Source organism: Dipodomys ordii, unplaced genomic scaffold (assembly GCF_000151885.1).
Source record: "Dipodomys ordii isolate 6190 unplaced genomic scaffold, Dord_2.0 Scaffold96, whole genome shotgun sequence".
Classification (NCBI taxonomy): Eukaryota; Metazoa; Chordata; class Mammalia; order Rodentia; family Heteromyidae; genus Dipodomys; species Dipodomys ordii.
The window spans coordinates 8,234,713-8,256,966 of record NW_012267312.1 but is presented as its reverse complement, the minus strand read 5'-3'; the positions used below and the strand labels follow the sequence as shown (position 1 = coordinate 8,256,966).

At 42.6% G+C, this 22,254-nt stretch overlaps 1 protein-coding gene across 1 annotated transcript; it reads right to left on the bottom strand.

Annotated features, from left to right (window-relative positions):
- Positions 1-7,115: 7,115 nt before the first annotated feature.
- Ddx3x (DEAD (Asp-Glu-Ala-Asp) box helicase 3, X-linked) lies at positions 7,116-21,363 on the bottom strand. The gene is made up of 17 exons (XM_013026753.1): positions 21,212-21,363; positions 17,847-17,904; positions 17,039-17,086; positions 15,262-15,394; positions 14,248-14,406; positions 14,067-14,166; positions 13,414-13,549; positions 13,169-13,254; positions 12,618-12,716; positions 12,375-12,535; positions 11,976-12,120; positions 11,739-11,883; positions 10,991-11,172; positions 10,786-10,903; positions 10,464-10,617; positions 9,940-10,076; positions 7,116-9,762 (listed from the first exon to the last, which is right to left on the bottom strand). Exons 1-17 carry the CDS (start codon positions 21,254-21,256, stop codon positions 9,680-9,682), a joined length of 1,989 nt encoding a protein of 662 aa, XP_012882207.1. The 5' UTR covers positions 21,257-21,363; the 3' UTR covers positions 7,116-9,679.
- Between the last annotated feature and the right edge of the window lie 891 nt (positions 21,364-22,254).

Below are 22,254 nucleotides of genomic sequence, written 5' to 3'. Positions count from 1 at the left end.
GAGGAGGAGGCTTGGGGACTTACCTGCCCTTGGAACCATGATCCTCAGATTTCAGTCTCCTGAGTAGCTAAGATTACAGGCATGAGCCACTGGCCTATGAGAGTCATGTCCAAATAACTGCCAAAAAGCCAGAAATGAGTCAAAGTGGTAGAGCACTAGCCCTTGAGCAAAAAAGCTCATGAAGAGCACCCAGGCCTTGAGTTCAAGCCCCCACGGCTGGCAAATAAAAAGAAAAAAAATTAATCAGAAAGAACTGAGTTGGTTCATGTCCCAGGACTGACTTAGAATGGGGGAAAAACTTCAGGAGCTGTTTAGAGGATGGTTGTCAAAATTAGATGGGCTCCAGACTTTAGGTAGGTTTAGTCATAGTTCTAACAGCATGTGAACTGCCCCTCATAGTTTGGTCACTGTCTAGCTTCATAGAACTGGCATATAATCCTAGCTACTCACAAGACTGAGATCTAAGGATCATAGTTCTGAGCTAACCCAGGCAGGAAAGTCTAAGAGCCTCTTATCTCCAAAGTGTAGAGCTCTTGAGCTCTTGCCTTGAGCAAAAAGAGCTCAGGGACAGTACCCAGGTTCTGAGAAGAAAGAGAGAGAGAGAGGAAGGAAGGAAAGGAAGGAAGGAAAGGAAGGAAGGATGTCTATACACATCCTTACTTTGTGAGGATACCAGCCTTTCCATCTACATATTAGAGAGCATCAAAGGAGGAATAATAAGGAAAAACTGCCATCACCATAAATAGCCCAATCCTTAGCTTATGTAACCAAGTTGTTTTTTTTTTGTTGTTGTTTGCCAGTTGGTCCTGGGGCTTGAACTCAGGGCCTGGGTGCTGTCCTTGAAACTCGTGCTCAAGGCTAGAAGTCTATTATTTGAACTACAGGGATACTTCAAGCTTTTTTTTTTTTACCACCAGTCCTGGGGCTTGAACTCAGGCTCTAGGCACTGTCCCTGAGCTTCTGAAGCTCAAGGCTAGCACTCTACCACTTGAGCCACAGTACCACTTGTGGGTTTTTCTGTTGATGTGGTACTGAGGAATCAAACCCAGGGCTTCATGCAAGCACTCTACCACTAAGCCACATTCCCAGCCCAACTTCTGGCTCTTTCTGAGTAGTTTATTGAAGATAAGAATTTCATAGACTGCCAGGCACCAGTGGCTCACACCTGTAATTCTAGCTATTCAGGTGGCTGAGATCTGAGGATTACGGTTCAAAGCCAGCTGGGGTAGGAAAGTCCCGAGACTCTTATCTCCAATAAACCACTGAAAAAATCGGAAGTGGTATGGCTCAAGTGGTAGAGTGCTGGCCTTCAGCTGAATTGCTGAGGGACAGTGTTCCAGCCTAGAGTTCAAGCCCCACAACTGACAGTTTTTTTCACAGGCTTTCCTGCTTGGGCTGGCTTCGAACCACAATCCTCAGATCTTGGCCTCCTGAGTAGCTAGGATCACAGGTGTGAGCTGGGCTCACGCTTGCTTTTTGTGTCATCCCTAGCACACTATGTAATTTCTGAACAACTGTAACCTTTAGGATAAACTGAAACTCGAAGCTTATATGTTGTAAGCAGAACTAGACCAGCAACCGAAGTGCTATAAAAGAGTTGTATTCCCACATGGGTCGGGGCTCAGGCTTGGGAGTATAAACTGTACCAGGTCAGATCCAGGAATGTAGATTTGTCTTCTTTCTGGACAACAAAACAGCCAGTCTCCCCAAATAGCTCCACGGAAGCAGTGATTGAAAACCAGCTGCTCAGGAAGACAACCATTGCATACTTCCCCAGCACCTCAGGCCTCCCTTCTCCAGCTTTCTGGAATTGTCCCCTTAGGACAAGAGATGATGGTGTTCTTTCTTTTCTGTTTTGGAATTAAGGCTTTAAAAAGAAAAGAAAAGCTAATGACTTCCTCATGGGTTGCTGCCCAAATCCTTGATAACTGTCTCCAGTCAGTCCTTAGGTGTTTTTCAAGGTTTCTTAGCTAGCTCTCAGTCATAAAGAATAAGCCCATATGACCCTCTGTCCTTTTCTGGACAAAAGCTGTAGAGGAGTCATCCAGCCCCTTAGCCTCCCCCACTCAGTGAAAGTATGGCTGGAGGAGACTTTGTCCCCGAGCCAAGAAGACTCCTCCTAGGACTTTCCAGAACAAAGACATTCCAGTCTCAGTGGGGGAGGTGACAAGCTTTGTTCACTGCGGGGAAGAAACCAGAGTCTAGCCTTAGAGGGCCTAGAATTTTCCCAGAGTTGTGTGCCAGGGTATCCTCACCCCATATAAACCAAGGATTGTCCCCAGAAGGCAAGAGGACATGCAGGAACTTTTGGCTGTACCTCCAGGCTTTGTACCAGAGGTACGGGGCCAGCTGGCAAAAGAATCGTGTGTGTGTGTGTGTGTGTGTGTGTGAGAAGAGAGAGAGAGAGAGAGCACACGTGCATGTGTGTTTGCATGTGTGTGCGTGTGTATGCACGCCCATGTGTGTGCACGCGCTGGTCCTGAGGCGTGAACTCAAGGGCTTCAGTGCTGTCCCTGAGCATTTTTGCTCAAGGTTAGTGCTCTACCACTTGAGCCACCACTCCACTTCTAGATTTTTTTAGTAGTTCATTGGAGATAAGAGTCTCATAGAAGCCAGGCACCAATGGCTCACGCCTGTAATCCTAGCTACTCAGGAGATCTCAGATTTCAGGGTTGAAAGCCAGCCTGGGCAGGAAAGTATGAGACTCTTATCTCCAACTAGCCACCAGAAAACCAGAAGTAGCACTGTAGCTCAAGTGGTAGAGCACTAGCCTTGAGTTGAAGAGCTCAGGGACAGCGCCCAGGCCCAGAGTTCAAGCCCCATTGCTAAAAAAAAAAAGTCAGTGGTGACTAGCTACTCAGGAGGTTGACATCTGAGGATCCTGGTTGGTTTGTTGTTTTTTCTTATTTTGTTGGTCATGGGGCTTGAATTCAAGAGCTTGGGCACTATCCCTGAGCTTTTTCACTCAATGCTAGCTTTCTACCACTTTCAGCCACAACTCCACTTCCCGGTTTTGGTGGCTAATTGGAGATAAAAGTCTCATGGAGGGCTGGGAAGGTGGCTCAGTGGTAGAGCGCTTGCCTTGCATGCCTGAGGCCCTGGGTTCGATTCCTCAGCACCATATAAGCAAAAAGAAAAAAGCCGGAAGTGGCGCTATGGCTCAAGTGGTAGAGCGCTAGCCTTGAGCTGAAGAGCTGAGGGACAGCGCCCAGGCCCAGAGTTCACCCCCCCACCAAAAAAAAAACCAACCCTGGCCAACATTTGAGCCGGGCGCTGGTGTCTCCCGCCTGTAATCCTAGCTACTCAGGAGGTTGAGAACTGAGAACTGTGGTTTGAGGCTAGCCCAGGCAGGAAAGTTCCAGACACTTATCTCCAATTAACCACCAGAAAACTGAAAGTGGCACTGTGGCTCAAAGAGGTAGAGTAAAAAAACTCAGAGACAACACCCAGGCTCTGAGCTAAAGTCCCACGACCGACAAAAAAAAAAAGTCATTAACTTTGAAGATAGATTGATAGAAATGATAAAAGAAAAGTAGTTTTGGGGGCTGGGAAGGTGGCTCAGTGGTAGAGCGCTTGCCTTGCATGCATGAGGCCCTGGGTTCAATTCCTCAGCACCACATAAGCAAAAAGAAAAAAGCCGGAAGTGGCGCTGTGGCTCAAGTGGTAGAGTGCTTGCCTTGAGCTGAAGAGCTGAGAGACAGCGCCCAGGCCCAGAGTTCCAGTCCCATGACCAAAAAAAAACAAAAACAAAAACAGAAAGAAAGGAGATGTGTGGTGAAGAATATGTGAAAGCATAATGTTTGAAAACTAAGTTTTTCCAGATGTGAACTCAACCTGAGTAGCTAAGAGGTGAGCCACCCCTGCCCAATCAGGAAAATTAATCTGAAGCAGATAATCTATCTATTGATAGATGGATATGTGCTAGTCCTGGAATTTGAACTCATAGCCTGAGTGCCATTCCTGAGATTTTTTTGCTCAAGGCTAGTGTTCTACCACTTGAGCCACGGCTCCACTTCCAGCTTTTTGCTGGCTAATTGGAAATAATAATCTTATAAACTTTCCTGCCCAGGCTGGCTTTGAATTGAGATCTCAGCCTCCTGAGTAGCTAGGATTACAGGCATGAGGCATCGGCCCAGCTCTTCAGCTCAGGGCTACCACGTGAGCCACAGGGCCACTTCCAGTTTCTGGTGGTTAATTGGAGATAAGAGTCTCAGGGACATTCATGCTCAGCCTGGCTTTGAACTGTCCTCAGATCTCAGCCTCCTGAGTAGCTAAGATTACAGGTGTGAGCTACTAGATCCCAGCCCTTAAGATACTTACCTCCTATAAATTAACAAAAAAGCCAAAGTGGAGCCATGGCTCAAGTGGTAGAGCATTAAGCCTTGAGTGAAAAAGCTTAGGAACAGGGCCCAGGCCTTATGTTCAAGCCCTAGGACTGGGGGAGGGGAGGAGGCCAAGTGAGGAGGCCCATGTCTGTAATCCCAGCTACTTGCAAGGTAGACTTTAGGAGGATGGTAATTCAAGACCAGCCTAGATAAAATTAGCAAGACCTCAGCTGAGCATAGTAGTACAGCCTCACCCTATTAGCTACTTTGGAAGTAGCTGACAGAGTGCTTGCCCTAGCAAGCTCAAGGTCCTGAGTTCAATTCTCAGTATCCAACTCCCTCAGAAAAAAATGGCAGTGGTAGTAAAGCCAGTTGCTGGTGGCTCATGCCTGTAATACTAGCTACTCAGGAGGCTGAGATCTAAGGATTGAGGTTTGAAGCTTCAACAGTCCCCATGACTTTTTTTGGTCCATTTTCTGGGCATTGTGCCTCAGCTCTTCAGCTCAGGGTGAGCACTCTACCACTTGAGCCACGCCACTTCTGACTGGTGGTTTTGGAGAGTTTCACACTTTCCTGCCAGGGCTGGCTTTGAACTGCAACCTCAGATCTCAGCCTCCTGAATAGTTAGGATTACTGGTGGAGTAGCCAGGATTACAGGCATGAGCCACCGACTTTGATGAGACTCATCTCCAATAAACTACTCAGAAAGCTGGAAGTGGCACTGTGGCTAAAGTGTTAGAGCACCAGCCTCAAGCATAAAGAGGCTCAAGGACAATGCCCAAGCCCTGAGTTCAAGCCCCAGGACCAGCAAAATAAAAATAAGATTAAGTGGTATTGAGTCTAGGGATGTGTTAGCCAGGCGCAGTAGCTCACGCCTGTAATCCTAGCTACTCAGGAGGCTGAGATCTGAGGATTGTGGTTCAAAGCCAGCCCAGGCAGGAAAGTTTGTGAGACTCTTATCTCCAATAAATCGCTAGAAAACCAGGAGTGGTGCTGTGGCTCAAGCGGTGCTCGCCTTGAGCTGAAGAGCACAAGGACAGCGCCCAAGCCCAGAGTTCAAGCCCCACGACAAAAAAAAAAAAGTCTGGGGATGTGGTCCAGTGATGGAATACTTGCCTAGCATGCATGAGACTTACGTTTGACCCCTAATACCACCACCAAAAAAACTTTTTAGTGTTATCACTGAATCATTATTTGTGGCCTTGTACTTAACCATGACACTAGTCAGTCACAAGTGTCACCATAGCAGCGCTACTTGGTTTTCAATAAATCTTGTCGACTTGCCTGCCCTGGGCTGGCTTTGAACTAGGATCCTCAAAATCTCAACCTCCTAAGTATCTAGAATTACAGGTGTGAGCCACCAGCCCCCACCACTGATATTTCAACTGTGGGCCTTGTGCTTGCTAGGCAGATGGCTCTACTACTTGAGCCACACATCTAACCTTTTTTTTTCTCCTTTTCATTTCTAGTTTATGCTTGATACTGCATTCTTCCTATTTATACTTAATACCTGGGATGACAGGCGTGTACCACCACTAGTATTTTAAGATACGAGGGGGGCATTGTAAACTCTGCTCAGGCTTCCCTAGAATCATAATCTAATCTTCCTCTCCTAAGTGGCTGGGATTATGTATGTGAGCCACTATACTGAGCTTGACTGCCCAATTTAGATACAAACGTAAATATACCCCAAAAGGTGCCAGAATAGGTCATGGGTTGAAGCCAAGATGCATAGGGTTTATTTTTCCTGTGCAACAAGGAAATTCAGGAGAAAAATAGTACTGACTTCATCAGATCATCAGGAAAGTAGTCTCCCATAAATCTCAGCACAGTTTTATGTCCTGTTGCAGACTGGTTCTTGTTATTTCTGAGTATCAGGCTTCTGGTTCTAGAAAAGAAGAAAAAAAACCCAAACCAGTAGAGCCTACAGTCTCTCATGACATTTCCTTGGGAACTTCTTGCCTAGAACTGAGATACAAGGCTCCCATGGAGTGGGGGCCAAAGAGGCTGAGGACCCAAGTACATTTCAGGAAGCCAATTGTTATCCTCAAGGAAATCAGGGTTGTGTTAGGAAGGTGGAACCAGAAATGGATAACTGTCATGTCATGGGAGGGGTAAGAGAATGGCAGACATGGACTAGGATGTAGCTCAGTGGCAAAGGACTTGTCTAGCAAGTGTGCAATATCCTGGGCTCAATCCCCAGTACCAAAAAAAAAAAAAAGATCTAAAAAATCCAACCCTTACACCTATAATCCTAGCTACTCAGTAGGCTGAGATCTGAGGATCACAGTTCAAAGCCAGCCCAGGCAGGAAAGTCCGTGAGACTCTCATCTCCAACTAACCATCAGAAAACCAGAAGTGGCACTGTGGCTCAAGTGGTAGAGCGCTAGCCTTAAGCTGAAGAGCTAGCTCAGGGACAGTGCCCAGGCCAAGTGACAAAAAAAAAAGTGTAAGCAAAAATGGAACAAGAACTGAATACATGGTGCCTTCATTACATTTTACCACTGATCCAACATGTTGGATCACTAATGATTGACATAGTTCATGTTGTCCAACCAACTACTTTTTCCACCAATTCCTTCAAATGACAAACACCCATGACTCTTGAAAGTGCAAACCAAATTGCAATGCAACTGTATGTAGACAGTTCCTTTTAGACACCCTACTTGATACAAAAATCTCATTCATAGCACTGGTCAGCAGCAGAGTATTTATGTCTACACCGAAGCATCTCAGAAAACCAGCACTGGACAACCATCAAGGGTAAAAAACAGGAACACGTTTTACAGGTTTCAAGCAAGAGCACAAGTTTATTTTCACCTCTAAAAATAACCACAATTGACAACAACAAAGGAGACTGTGCAGTTCAACTTTTTATTTTAATAAAATCAGAATATGCACAGCACATGCAGTGCTAGCATCTAAACTAATACAATAAGCAATTACTAAAGCTACAGTGACTTGAGGTTCAATCTTTACATTCAGCAAGTTTAACTTCTTACATAATTTTTGAAACATTAACTGAAAATATTGCTTGCTGATAAAACTTGCTCAAATGTTCTTACTGAATGTACAAGTCACTGATTATGCCAATACAACAAAGATAACCACATGTTTGAGGATTGCAATGTGCCAGACATTCACTGAAAATAAAAACACACTACTAAACAAAACTCACACAACGAACATCTGAGAATCTGGACACATCATATCAGTGTTTTGAAGTGTTTCATTAATATCTTAAGACAAGTGTATCAAAACCTTGGCATGATTTAAATTTCAAGTCGCCAATTTTTTTTTTTCTTTCCTTCGGAAGGTTTTGGTTTTCTTGCCATTGCGTTTTTTGTTTATTTTGCTTTAGGGTTTTATTTTGCTTTACCTTTAAAGGTTCCCCTTCCCCGGAATTTTTTATTTTCCGCCTTTTGTTGCCTTTAACATTCAAGTGCCAGTGTTTTTGTACTGTCTTTTGGTCAAGTTTCTTTAAACTTTCAAAGAATCACTTTTAGGCTTACAAAAATAAATATTTGTCAAAATGTTCAATAAATATTACATAAAACTAGCAGCAAAAAGTATCTAGAAATCTGTCGTGTTCAAATAGTTTTCTTACCAACCATCATTCCTATGGTCCCAAATAAATTTTAGAATCTAGTCCCATCCCCTTCCTAGACAAGCTGCGTTCAACAATCTCCAAGAGACAAAATAAGATTGGAAGTTTAAGGACACGCACACAAGACATATATATAAAATTCTCTGAATGTGCAATAAAAGAAGTACTTTGTAAAAAGTTATGGGCAAAATGTACAAGGGCCTAAACCTAGACTAATTGAAATAGCACCATAACAAATGACTTCAATACTGTCAAGTGCACCTACTTAATAAAAGTTTTAGAACAAGGCACAATACACTTGAAAATCTATTGCACTTTAGGAAAATTTTGCCGTCTTCCTATGCCACTGTAAAAAGATTGAGCGTTTTGATCACTGCATTCTGGCCCCAAAATTAGCCCAGAAATCCAAGTGGCAGAGGCATTTTAGTGGTGGACAATGCTCATCTTTGGCCAGATTTAGCATAAACAGACTATAAATACAATGGAAACCTATGCAACTAAAACTGACTAAACTGCACTGTAGAGCACAATTGACACCTTGTGCAGTTATTGTACATATTTCCAACCTGTGTGATCTCAAAGATTTCAGTTTGTTTACTCTTCTGGAGCCATTTTTACAAAGTCTATAGTAAGCCAGTTTAACATCTCAACGCAGCTTGAACAGAGTAATGTGAATCGGCATTTAAAATAAAGCCTGCTGCATTTAATTCTTCCTGTTCATCCCCTCTTGACCAAAAAACATCAACACTAGCATGCGTTATTCGACCAAAAATCATCCAGGGCCCTAATGAGGGCTGGTCATTGCTGTGGTCAGCCATTCTACCATTTCAATTTCACTTATGGCAGGCATTTAAAAAGTCAAAGTAGATGAATTCTCCTAAAAACCTATTTCAAGTTATCAGACCTTTAAACTTTCCCTGTAATAATATGCCCACATTTGGCTAGCTCATAATGAATGATCTGCCTAAACATTGAAAGAGGAATTGCTGTATTTACTTGCATTAACTTTGAAAACAGTGCTTTGAATGTATGCATGTATTCATACATCACCTCATCATGACTGGAATGGCTTGTTTAAAGACTATCAGGTTCTAAATACCTATCCAGGATAGAGTGAGCAAATCAGAACTTTAACTTAATACAGTTTGCCACATTAGAAACTAATTCCATTAATATACTTTAAGACATTTGTTGTTTGTTTTCCAATCTGCAAGTATCAAAAAAGCCCTAATGCAGGCTACCGCTTAAGTTTTTTTTCCCTTATATTATTTATGGATGAATCGATGATTCCTGTTAAGTTGTATCACACCTGTGTGCCAAGGTTTGATTATAGCCCAAGTTCAGTAAATTTTTTTTTTTTGTCAAAACAATTGGTATATCTTGAGCATTACTGAGCCAACAGGACATCAAAATAAAAAGTTGTCTAAAGTTAAAGGCACAGTACATTAACAAACAAATGATCCTCAGTCACAAAATTATAAATGCAGTTTGGGATGGGGGTAGGCGGGAGGGGAGTTAATCCAAACTACAGCAATGAAGTCTTCAAACCACCTCCTGAACAGGGCTGCTGATTGTTCCTTTCATCTTTTCTTGTGACCTTGAGCTCCCTTAAAAAAAAAATTTCAGTGGAGAATCACAGCTGGTAATGTACTGCGAGTTCTTGAAGCTACACAAGGTATAGTCTGGCTAAGTTACATGTGGTTTCCATATTAGCTTGTTTGGCAGGGTGACCTACTGCAAGGCAGGTTCAGTTGTTACTCCACCAGTCAACCCCCTGGGAGTTATAGTTTCCTCCATATCCATCACTGTTGTAATAGCTTCCATAGCCACCTAATGAGAGATTTAAAAGAGAACATTACACCATCCACTTGTTCAATATCCTTCCAAACTTTGAAGTGCAATCAACCAGCTTAACTCCGCCTGATGGTCAGAACTGTACTTGGCAGAGGACTAAAAAGCAAAATGCCCTTCCAAAAGTGATAAAGTTAAACATTAAATACCACCTACCTCCCCCGAAGCCCCTGCTGCTCCCATGGCCTCCTCCTCCACTGCGGCTGCTGCTTGCACGGCTGCTGCTGAAGCTGGAGCTGCTGGCCCCACTACTTTGTCGATAGTCTCTGGCACCAAACCCTCCACTAAACCTACTACAAGAGGAAAAACAAGGAAAAAAGAAATTGTAGTTCCCACAAAACAAGTCGATCACATTCCAACATTCCCAGGGTACACTTTTGGACTTTCCCAAGCCATTTCCTGGGGGCTTAAGAGGTGTGGCTCAGATTGTAGAGCATCGGAAAGAACAATTTCCCACCCAGTCATACTTTCTCCAACAGGGGTAGATCCATTCAAAGGTCTTAGAAGGGTATAGAAAGGCTGGTGTTACCACAAACTTATTGGCCCCATTTTACCTAACCACTTACTCAAAACAGTGGAAGGAAAGGCTCTTAAATACTAAAAAGTTAACTCTAGATCTTGTGCAGACCCAAGAAGTGCAGAAAAACCTCACCCCCCTTTATGTATTTATTATGCCTTACCTCTTGGAACGTCCACGACTGCTACCCTTGTAGTGGTGTTCAAAAGCCAAACTTTCTAACCAAGATGGCACTTCTTGTTTGGCTTCAACAAGAAGATCCAATAAATCCTTGGTAATATTTCCATTCTTATCATTGAAGAACGAGGTGGCAAGACCTAGAATAGTTCAAATGAGTATATGAAATATGAAAATAAAAGGCCTTCCACAAAAGTAGCTTAGCAGTCTTGCTATATCAAGTAAAAAAAGTAATATTGACCAATTCAAGGTTCTTTACAAAGAGATTGTAAGAGAATCACATCACCCACACCATCCAAAACACTTACCAAGATTTCCTACACGTCCTGTACGACCTATGCGATGCACATATTCTTCAATATCACTAGGCAAGTCAAAATTGATAACATGCTTCACATTAGAAATGTCTAGTCCTCTTGCTGCTACCTGCAAAACAGTATTTGTTATATATGGTCTGAGTAAAAGATTGCAAACACATAAACATGCTGAATTTTAAAAGCATATTATACATACTGCTGTAGCCACCAGAATTGGGCATTTTCCTGAGCGGAATTGGTGAAGGGCCTCTTCTCTCTCTCTTTGTGAACGGTCTCCATGGATACTGGTACAAGCATATCCTTCATTATATAAGAAACCCTCCAGAGAATCTGCACCCTTTTTGGTCTCCACAAATACCAAGGTCAGTGAATTCTTGCCTAAATTTGAAAAAAAAAACCCACAAGATTTTTTAATTATTATAGCTTAATTCTATTTGTACTTAGTAAATACAAAACAATTAAATGGACTGTTTGAACAGGGTATTAGGAATGGAAAAGTATTACTAGTGATCCAACCCTGAGCCAGCCAGGAGAAGAAAGTTTGTGAGACTCTATTTCCAAATAAACACCAAAACACTAGAGGTAGAGCTGTGGCTCAGGTGGTAGAGTCTAGTCTTGAGCACAAAAGCAGAGACAGCTTCTAGGCTCTAAGTTTGCCCAAGGACTGGCCAAAAAATAAAGGGGGGGAGGGGGGGTACAGGGAACTTACCAGAACAAAAGGTCTAAAGATGTGGCTCATGCAGTAGAATGCCTGTCTAGCCAATCAATTAGGAAGCCCTGACCTCGAATCCAAGTACTACTCCATAAAAATTTTAAATGTCTGGGCTACTTAGGGAACTCAAATCTGAGGATCAGTTTGAAGCCAACCAAGGTAAGAAAAACTAATTTTTAAAATACCAAAAGAAATTGTCGTTACCCAAGCTATCAAAGCAATACATAATTACCCGTTGCATTTAGGAGGTCAAGAAGAAATGATCTTTTGTCTGGCTCTTCCACCCAAACCACTTTCTGTGTGATGTTTTCAGAAGTAGATCCAACTCTTCCTACAGCCAGAAATATGTACTCATCCAAAAAATCACGGGCTAAAATCTGGGGTGGAGGGAGAGAATAAACAACAAACCTTAAAAATAGTATCTACAGAAATGAACTTAACAAACAAAAATAGCATCATCATAAAGTACCTGTATTTCCTTAGGAAAAGTAGCACTAAACATCATAGTGTGGCGGACACCCTTTGGAGGCATAGTATCTTGTTCAATTATTCTACGGATCTGAGGTTCAAAACCCATATCCAACATCCGATCAGCTTCGTCCAACACCAAGTATCTTTCATGAAAGAAAAAAAAAATGAAAAGATGGGATTTAAGGTTCCATCTGTATGGAATTAGGATCTTTGCCTCAAGGTCCCAGATCATAAATCAGTACTTCTTACTTGCCCATGACTTGGTCTGAACATTTTAGAATGATTTTTCAATATTAAAATTATGATTTACATTTTGTGAAAAAGGACTAAATCACTTCTTGACCTTGAAATAAAATGTTAATGTCACAAAAGTAACAGTCACTTCTTTTTAACATACTTGCAGAAGTCTAATCCAATCTTTCCTCTTTCCATCATATCCACTAGACGTCCAGGAGTGGCTACTAACAAGTGGCATCCACGTTCCAAGTCTCGAATCTGCAGACCAATGTCTGCGCCACCATAAACCACACAAGGACGAACTCTGGACCTGTATGAGAACTATGAACAAAGAAAATTCCATTAACTCCACCAGCTTTCTCATATGATCAAAAAGCAAAAACACTGAAATGGCATTACTTACTTTTCTGGCTTCCTCATAGATTTGCACTGCCAATTCTCTTGTTGGTGCCAATACCAAGGAGATTGGATATTGTTTGCGGCGCCCATATCTTCCATTTTCCTACGAAATAAAAATGCCAACCCTTATCTGCTTTGTGTGTGTGTGTGTTGGTCCTTGGGCTTGATCTCAGGGCCTGGGTACTTACTGTCCCCTGAGTTTTTTTTATTAAGGCTAGTGTTCTACCACTTCGAGCCACAGCACCATTAGAGCAGTTAATTGGAATTAAGAGTCTCATGGGGACTTTCTTCCCTGAGCTGGCTTTGAACAGGGGATACTGAGATCTAAGCCTCCTGAATAGGTAAGATTACAGGCATAAGACACCAACACCTGGCTTTCCTTTTGCAATGTTTATAAACTTCATTAGATACTAGTCTAATAAAGCTTCCTTTAGAACCTGCTTCCATTTTATAAGGAAATAACTGGGTTGAGCATATAGCTTAGTGTAAAGCAGCCAGCACTATACTATGTCCAAGGACCTGGGTTCCAACTCGACATCGAACAAAAAATATTACCTTCATAGCCCTCACAGACTCGCCTGGACCATCTGCATAAATCTGACTCAAGATGGGCAAGAGAAATGCTGCAGTTTTTCCAGACCCTGTTACAAAGAAAGGATGCCCATTCAATCACAGTAAAAAAAAAAGTCCTTGATAATTTATGTCTTCTTTCATAGAACAAACAGCAGAACTGAGCAGTTAGAAGAGTCCACATGGCCCACAAACTTATTAGTATTATCTGATTCAAGTGTCTTGCTTACCTGTTTGGGCACAAGCCATCAAGTCTCTTTTCTCCTTGATAATAGGAATAGCATGCTTTTGTACTGGAGTTGGGCGAGTATAACGAGTAAGCTCAATGTTTCCCATAATAATTTCTCCCATCTCAACATCACTGAACTGTGAAAAAATAAAATGACTGAAATATGCTATATGGAACCTTCTACTTTATGCTATCAGCAACAAAGGCAGTAACTGTTAACAGCTCCTTAACTGTGTTACAAATGTAACTTTAGTAAAGTTACTTTAAAGTTTGTTACACTGAGAAAAGTCTCCAACCTCCATTATCTTTGAAAATACATTGTTTTCTTTTCTTTCTTTTTTTTTTTTTTAAGAGTCTTAGGGCTTGAATTCAGGGCCTGGGTGCTGTTGGAGCTTCTTTTGCTCAAGGCTAGTGCTCGACCTGCCCGAGCCACAGTGCCACTTCTAGCTTTTTCTGCATATGTGGTATTGAGGAATCAAACCCAGGGCTTCATACATGTTAGGCAAGCACTTTACCACTAAACCACATTCCCAGCCCTGAGAACACATCATTTTTTAATAACAAATTTGTAATGGCGAGAACCTTCCACAAACTATATTTAGGAAAACCCATCTCATTCTGGTTTGTCATAACACGGTAGACAAGAAGACTTACACTTTCAATATGTGGAGGACAGTTGTTGCCTGTTGCCTCAACGGGAATGTCATCATATTTCTCAAAGTTAATCCCAGTGTTGCCTCCAGAAAAGAGTTCTCTGAAATCCAAAGATTGGTAAGTTTATGTGCTCTACCACACTACTAAGGATTCATCAAAACAAGTAGTTCAAAAACTCAACTGTTCCAAGCGTTCACTTGGTGGGAGGGGTTTGGACCAGTCATCTTCATCTGATTTGTCACACCAGCGACTGTTTCCACCACGTTCATACTTGCCAAAGCCACCTCTATCTCCACGGCTGCCAATGCCATCATAGTCACTCCTTCCACGATCATCAAATCTGAACAGCACAAGCAATTAATCAGAATAATATCAGACCCCCATCACTATTTCCAAACTCCTATGCAAAGTGGATCATTCATGGATAACTATAAAGATGCCAACAATCCAATCCTGTCTTATTTAATAAAGCTCACTAGATACTAGACTGTCTAAATACCATTTATATAACTTCAACTTTGTAAAATCAGCATCATACTTTCAATAGTCATTAGCCCACATATTTCAACATTAAGAATCAAGTTTTATTTACTTAAAGCTGGTACATGGCTCACACACTCACAGTGCTCACCCAGATAATTATGGTAGGAAAAAGAAGAAAATAGCATACCAAATTATCATAGTATGTCACCTAAGGAAAACTAACCTGTGTGACAGATTTTGGATAAAAGGTAGAAAATAATCCTTACCTGAATTAAGATGTTTTTAGTTTTAGGCCTGTTTGCGAAAAATCAGGACACAGGACTAACCACAGCTATTAGGCTCGTGGGGTCAGAGTCACCACACTTGTGTAATCAAAAATACAAGGTGTTTAAAAATTGTTATATAGAGTCCACAAAAATCTCAAGCAAATTAGGCCATTCACTAGATGAAACAATTCTTTTAAATAGACTATACAGAACTAGAGAAATAGAAAAGTAACGGATTCCATTCACATTTATATTTTTATCTGTTTTCTACATTAACAGGTTTAATTTAGTCAAGATCTCGTATAGCTAAGAAAATACTATGACGTTCAAACAGACTAATGCTTAGCATCCAAGTAAAGATCAGGATGAGTGCTTATCAAATTAAAACCAATCTTTCAATTTCTACAACATATATATGTAAGGCAAGAAGACAAGAAACCACTTACCTTCCTCTTGATCCACTTCCTCTATCACTGAAGAAACTAGACTTCCCTCTTGAGTCACTGCGAGACCCAAAACTGCTGTATGCATCTTTATCTTTACTAGAACTCCACCCTGAAGAGTCTTTGTCGTAGAATCCTTTAAAAAATTAAGGTACTCAATCTTTTTTAATCCAAATCCCCACCATGGCTATCCTAACTCTATGAGCTCAGGCACCTCTAGAAATACTCCCAGCATGACATATCTGATAATCAGTATCTAGCACTAGCTATACCTGAACACAAACACTAAATCTTCAAAACTCCTCCACTAGAAAATAATCAAGTAATCTCACAAAGAATATTCTGAACAAATATTACATCTACAAGGTCAACCAACCTTACGTGTGACAGCGATTATAAAATCACATTTTAATTTCCAGTCAATTCACAGGTATGAATTTGCAAGTGACCACGGTTGTTTTAAACATTTCTTGAGTTAGTATTTATCCAGAATCATCAGAATAGTTTATTTTCAACTCCAGTAATAAGCACAATGTTTTTGTGTACAATGCTTTGCAGAGGAAGCATACTACTGTCAAGATGACATCATCTACTCTATCTATTAGTCTGAGGAATGAGGAATACCTGGAAAAGAAAAACTCTACCCTATACATTCTCAGGGTAGACCAGTCCCTGGGTACAGCTATAAATACTCAACTAAGAGCAGATAACAAAGGTAAATTAGCCCAAGGTCAGATAGACAGTTTAAAGGCAAATAGAAGGTTTAACTAGCTTCAATGACCCATCATTAAACAGGCAGTTAATTTTTAAGTTATTTTCTTTCTGCCTTTATACCTATCAATTACCAGCCAAGTACCCTTGATATCAATCAAGAATTTCTAAATCTCTGCTAGTTTTAAAATCCCTGATATGGATTCTTTGTTGCATGCAACAAAGGGCTGAAATTGCACAATGCATATACAAATATATTACTGTCTATTCTGAGTACTTGTCCTTTTTCTATCTTTCCTCTCCATGAATTTCCCTTCTTTAAATTTTAGATAATTTTGCCCTATCCACATCACTTAAACCATTAGAAAACCTAGTCATCTGTTATTATCACATCACAGTGTGATTATAAAAGAGCATTAGGTAGCCTGGTGCCGGTGGTTCATGCCTATAATCCTAGCTGCTCAAAGGCTGAGATATGGGGATGGGGTTGGAAACCAGCTCAGGCAGGAATGTCCATGAGATTCTTATCTCCAATAAGCTACTTAAAAGCTGGAAGTGGAGCTATGGCCCTAGAGGTAGAGCACTAAGGGAGCAGGGAGGGGAAAACTCAGCGCAGCTCCTAGGCTGAGTTCAAACCCTACGATAGGCAAACACAAAGGACATTGGGTGTCATACTTTGACTGAAACATTTCAAACCCAAGTAGTAATTTTACCTTCATTTGGGTAAATATGCAAGGCACAACTAATGGGGTTATCATAACATAGTTTATATAACTCTAATCCAAAGGAATAGTTTATATAACTCTAATCCAAAGGAAAGGTACAGTTTTCCACTCTGTGACAGAAGACTTTCTTTTTAAAACTGTGGTGAAAACTGAATTCCAGGGTCTCAGGCTGACCAAGGCATGCACTCTACCAGGAGCTATAGCCACAATCCTACATGTTCTTCCAAAGTTAGTAATCAGGATTAATCCTGATACAAACAGAAGAGTATACTATGTATAGATCTCCCAAGTTGCTTTATCTTCTTCAGGCTTTAATTAGATATACAAAACTGGTGAGAACTTACCTTTAGTAGCTTCCCTGTTCCTTAAGTGAGGAGGGATATAGCGCCCTTCTGAAAAAAAAAAATAGCATGAAACCCTTTATACTATGAAAGCTTTAATCAAACTTCTATTAGGACACAGGCCAAGAAAATGTTCTTTAAAAGAAAACTCTACCATTAATCTGATCAATTTGCAAGTTAAATTGAGAGAAAAAGGAAACTAATTATAATGTATCAGTGTTACTGGAATAATCTAAGACCATTTGACTTATCAATCACAAATTAGCCCCTGAGGCTTGTTTTTACAACATACAATAACACTATAAAAAGCTGCAAAGGTAAAATGTTAAGGAATTGGAAGTTTTAAACACATTATCAATAAGCCAATTTGCTTTATTATTAGTAAAAAAAAAACTTTCTAAGCTCAAGTGAGGCCCTTCTTGCTTAATAAATGAAGGCAGATCATACACTGTTTTCCTCAATAGCTGGAAAGAAAAAAAAAATAGCTGGAAAGAGAAATGAACTCAAAGGCCTACTGGCAAACAAACCACCCAAGTCCTTTATACCTCATAATAACCTAACTAAAAGTACTGTTCCCCATTGAATGTTACAAGGAACCCTAATAAATGCATTCATGTATTATTGTTTTCATGTATCTGTTAAAAATACTTTTTTCCTGTACAGAACTAGACATTGAATCTAGAGCCTTGTGCCTGCAGGCAAAAACTTTATCACAGAGCCAGCCCTGAATTTTAAATATATTTAAGAAAAATTTAAGGATAGTAATCTCTAGCATTCAACAAATATTGAATATACAAAATGTTTTACTTACTGCTAGCTGTACTTCCTCCAGCCTGACTATCTGAAGAGTTCAGGTCTAGGCCAGCAAACTGGAAGAGAATAAGATCAATGGTTAGCAGCAACAGTGCTGAGATACACTAAGTAGTGCTGTTACATTCCAACAATGCTAGCAACATTGAAAACTGTAAAGCTCTAAAGAAACAGAACAGTATCACTGACATGTAGAAGGCAACAAATCTAAAAGCTATCTTTAATGTATATTATGAAAAAAGAGACAGAGAAACAGTGTCAGAAAGAGAGAGTGAGTGAGGGGGGGGGGAGGGAGGGAAGATACCAGTGCTAGGTATCTATCCAGTAGAAACCAGACCCAAATTTGTTACTTCAAAATAAACTTTGCTTTGTAACATTTTCCATAGTAAAAGCTGCCTAACTGGCAAATTAAAACCTAAAAAGTTTAGAAACCAAAGCAGGGCGCTGGTGGCTCAGACCTGTAATCCTAGCTACTCAGGAGGCCGAATCAGCCTGGGGCAGTAAAGTCCTCTCAAGATTCTTCTCCAATTAACCACTCAAAAACTGGAAATGGCCTGGGGCTCAAGTGGTAGGGCACTAGCCTTGAGCAAAAGAGCTTAGGGGACAGTGCCCAGGCCCTGAGTTCAAGCCCCACAAAAAAAAAAAAGTTTACAAACCATTTTTACATGTTTATTACAGGCAGGACAGTGCCTTACCAGTAATCCCCGCATTCTGGAGGCTGAGGCAAAAGGTTCACAAGCTGACAAACTGAAGACTACCTCTAGGCTGTAATATAGTTAAAGGACTCATGTTGGCATCAGTTTCTAAATGACAAAGGTTTCCAAATGCCAACTTCCTACTTGGTAGGAACACATCTGGAAAAAAAAGTCAAATCTTAAACCAATCATTCTAGTTTCTTTAGCCTCAAATATATAGTGAAAGTATTTTTAGTTAGGATAGTAATACATTAAGAAAAGCCTTAGCCAATATACTTTCCACTAAAGTGAGCAGTATGTTAAAGCTCAACTCAGTGTAGTTAGTTCCTTACTCAAAGTTTAAGTTCAAAGACCACTTGTCATAAATAGCATTTTAATGCTCTTACAGAGTACATTTTACTGCCCTTTAATGGCCATTTCTACCAATCCCTTTACATTGCTAATTCAAAGACTCAACCTTCTAGAACAAATTTACTTTATGACTAATCAAGAAAAGTCTTTTTCCCCAAAAGCCAATCAAAAAGACCAAGTGGGGGAGGGGAGAGAGATGACAAATTGCACAGTAGTGTTGTGTCTTGCAAGAAACACCATACTTATAAATCCTTTTACTGTTTGTGTGTTGCGGTCCTGGGGCTTGAACAAGGCCTGGGGTGCTGTCCCCGCGCTTTTTTATTTTTGTTCAAGGCTTAAATACTACCACTTGAGCTCCACTTTTGGCTCTTTTAGTAGTCGAACTATTTTCCTGTCGAGGTTGGTTTCGAACCCTGATCTTTTTATCTCAGCCTCCTGAGAGCTAGGACTATAGGAGTAAGCCACGGTCGTCAAGCTTTAATCTTGTCTTTAAAAGGTCAATGATACTGTCAAACTACAAATATCATCAATGGGATCATTTACAATTGGAAGATGCTTTGCCAAATGGAGATGAGAGGGCTTTAGACTTTAGGGGGACTTCAAAATTTCCGGAATTTCCGATCGGGGGGAAAAAAATCCTACACTGCTTTGCTTCCTCCCTGCAGTTGAAAAGTGCTTTAAAACTGAGGGACAACATTTCTTTAGTCATTTTGTCAGTTCTGTCTTGACAACAAATTAAGAAACAAATGTAAACGCCTGAATAAACTTAAAAGATTATGTCGAAAATTCTCGATAGTGGTCCCCCCCCTTTCTTGATACTGGGGATACAGTTGAGAATTTGCCTGCTGTAATTTCTTATCTAAACCTTAAACGGCCCTGAATGCAGTTTTTCGAGTTAAGTCGATTACAAATTTAAATATGCTTCGTTCCCGTCAATAGCACAACTGGGTGGGGAAAAAATTCTTAAAACGGGCGCTAGTGACCTTGATATCCACGGGACTTCGATTGGTCTGTGCTCCGTCCGACACCAGAACTGCTGGTTCTCATTGAAACTGGGAAAAATACTCTTCCAAATGAGATCGTTAAGTCGCCCCACCCCTCAGATCGTGTCCTTCCCGGTTAATTAACACTACAGACTTGGGTGGGGTCTCTGACCAACTATTGACTCTGAAGGCAGCAACAAGTTATTAGCACCCAAAGTGTTTTATTTTCCCCTATGCCATGTTCCTAGTATTTTTGCTTCGGCGGATTCGCCTGGATCGAACATCACCAACAGAGAACTCCTGCCAACTAGCGCGGTATACACCCAGGAGCAGCTCCGAGTTGAAACTGCTAGTGACGGGGCTCAATTAGATCAGATCGTCAAGGAGAAAAAGAGCTATGCGGGGTTGACGTCTCCCAGCCCCGATCAACCTGCACCTCTAGAGCCCAGCGCCGTGGCGCACGCTAAGGCCCAATACCCCCCTCCCTTTCTGCTCCCCCTCCCCCCTGTCTGAATTTTCTGCGTCACAAAACTTTCCACTCCGGAAACGCAGCCTGTTCAAGCTGCGGCGCCGGGGCTGCGACAGCCCTGCGGAAACTAGGCTGGAGCGAAACAGCCTGCCAAAGGAAGCCTAAGAACCGGATGCCCGTTTCATCCTCCTTTCCATCCAAGCTCACAGGCTCTGGGGCTTGCTGGCCAACCCTCCCCACGTAATGGACCACAGCGCCGCCCAGCCACTCCGCGCCACACAAAGGAGGCCGACGCCATTACCCAGAGCGAAGGGCACCTCCCCCCGGTGTCGCCCCCTCCCACATTCCCGGGCCGCGTTCCACGTAATGTTCACACGGAAATTGTGCCCACGATCAGGTCTTCTTAAAGGAGAACCCCAGTCTTTGGGAGGTGTTAGGGGCTTAAGCCACCTGAAGCTATTAAATAGGTTTCCAGTCGCTGGCCGCCACGCGGCGCACTCCCCAATTCCACCCCCCCCTCCCACGGGTCACTAATCAGGCAGGGATCGCGCGTGCGCGCCATCGTGAGCGCGCCACCGTGAGCGCGCCACCGTGAGCGCGCCACCGCAAGCGCCCCTCCCCCCTCCCGCGCACGCACACACAAAAGCCGCCATTGTGACGGCTCAGGGGACAATACCGCGGGCTAAGACACCACCACCTCTCCCGCTGCCTCCTTGTCACTCCATAGACTCTGTGCACTGACACCCTGTAATCCGAGCCATCCAGAAAAGGGAAACTAACAATGCAACTTAGCGTTGCAACGTAAGTGAAGTTTAGGCTGGGAAAAAATGTATACAGTGGCCACCTCGGTCCACTTCTTGCAGCTCACCTGCTGGTCCAGCCCGAGCGCATTTTCCACTGCCACATGACTCATCCCTGAAGAATAACCGAGAACTCGGAGTCTTCCGCTGCTACGCGAATGTAAAGCTTCACCGCAATGACCCTCTCACGGGAGAACTGCGGCTTTGAAAGCGCACGGCGCGGCCACGGACCTAATATACCCACTTGAGCACTGCTACGTCAGCACGTAAGACGTGTGCCCGCCCTCTCACTGAGAGCTGGTCCCAGTCTGCCCGGCTACTGCGTGTACTCTCAGCCCTAATCTCGCGGGACTTCCGAGTCCGTCCCGTGGCCTCTCTTTCTGAATTGAAACCCTAAGCAATAGATGTTGTCCTTTTACATTTCCGCTGCTTTGCTTATTTTTCTCCGCTAATACACTGATCTCATTATCGTACTTCTCGAGATCTCGCGAGAACACGCCGTCTTTCCCTGGGTTCTCTGGCAACGAGGCCTTAAAATTTTAATGTTAGGTTCCTTGTTCCCCTTTCCTCCCCCTATGCACCCAGTTGTTTCTAGCGCCTTCCTTTCGGCCCCCAGGCTTGAAGCTGTCTTTCGCCTTTCTGAAGGCAGCCTTTTCAAAACGAATTAGAGACTTCCCCGAACCCGACAGGGCGAAGGGTCACGTGACCGCAGATGCCGAACGCGGTGGCCATTTTGTCAAGCCGGAAACGGAGGCTTAAATGCTTCTAGAAAGGGGGTGGGGTGGGAGGAAAGGTGGGGGAGGGGACAAGGAGAGAGGAAAGGGGGGAAGGGGGGATGGGGGAAGAGGGAAAGGAGGGGAGAGGGGAAGAGGGGGATGGTCGCCGTGCTGCGGTTGGGAGGGTACTGAGAGGGGACTGGCTGCGCGCTCCCGAGGCCGGCGCCGTTGCCTAGGTAGCGGGGACGCCGCCTTGAAACTCATAAAGGCCCCACCCTCCGCCCCCCACTATGGGGGAAACAATGAAGTAGTCGCGGGCTGGGCTGCAAGCCCTTCTCTGGCACACTTCCGAGACCCCGGGACTTTGGGGGCGCTTGAACCGTTTTTAGCTTCCA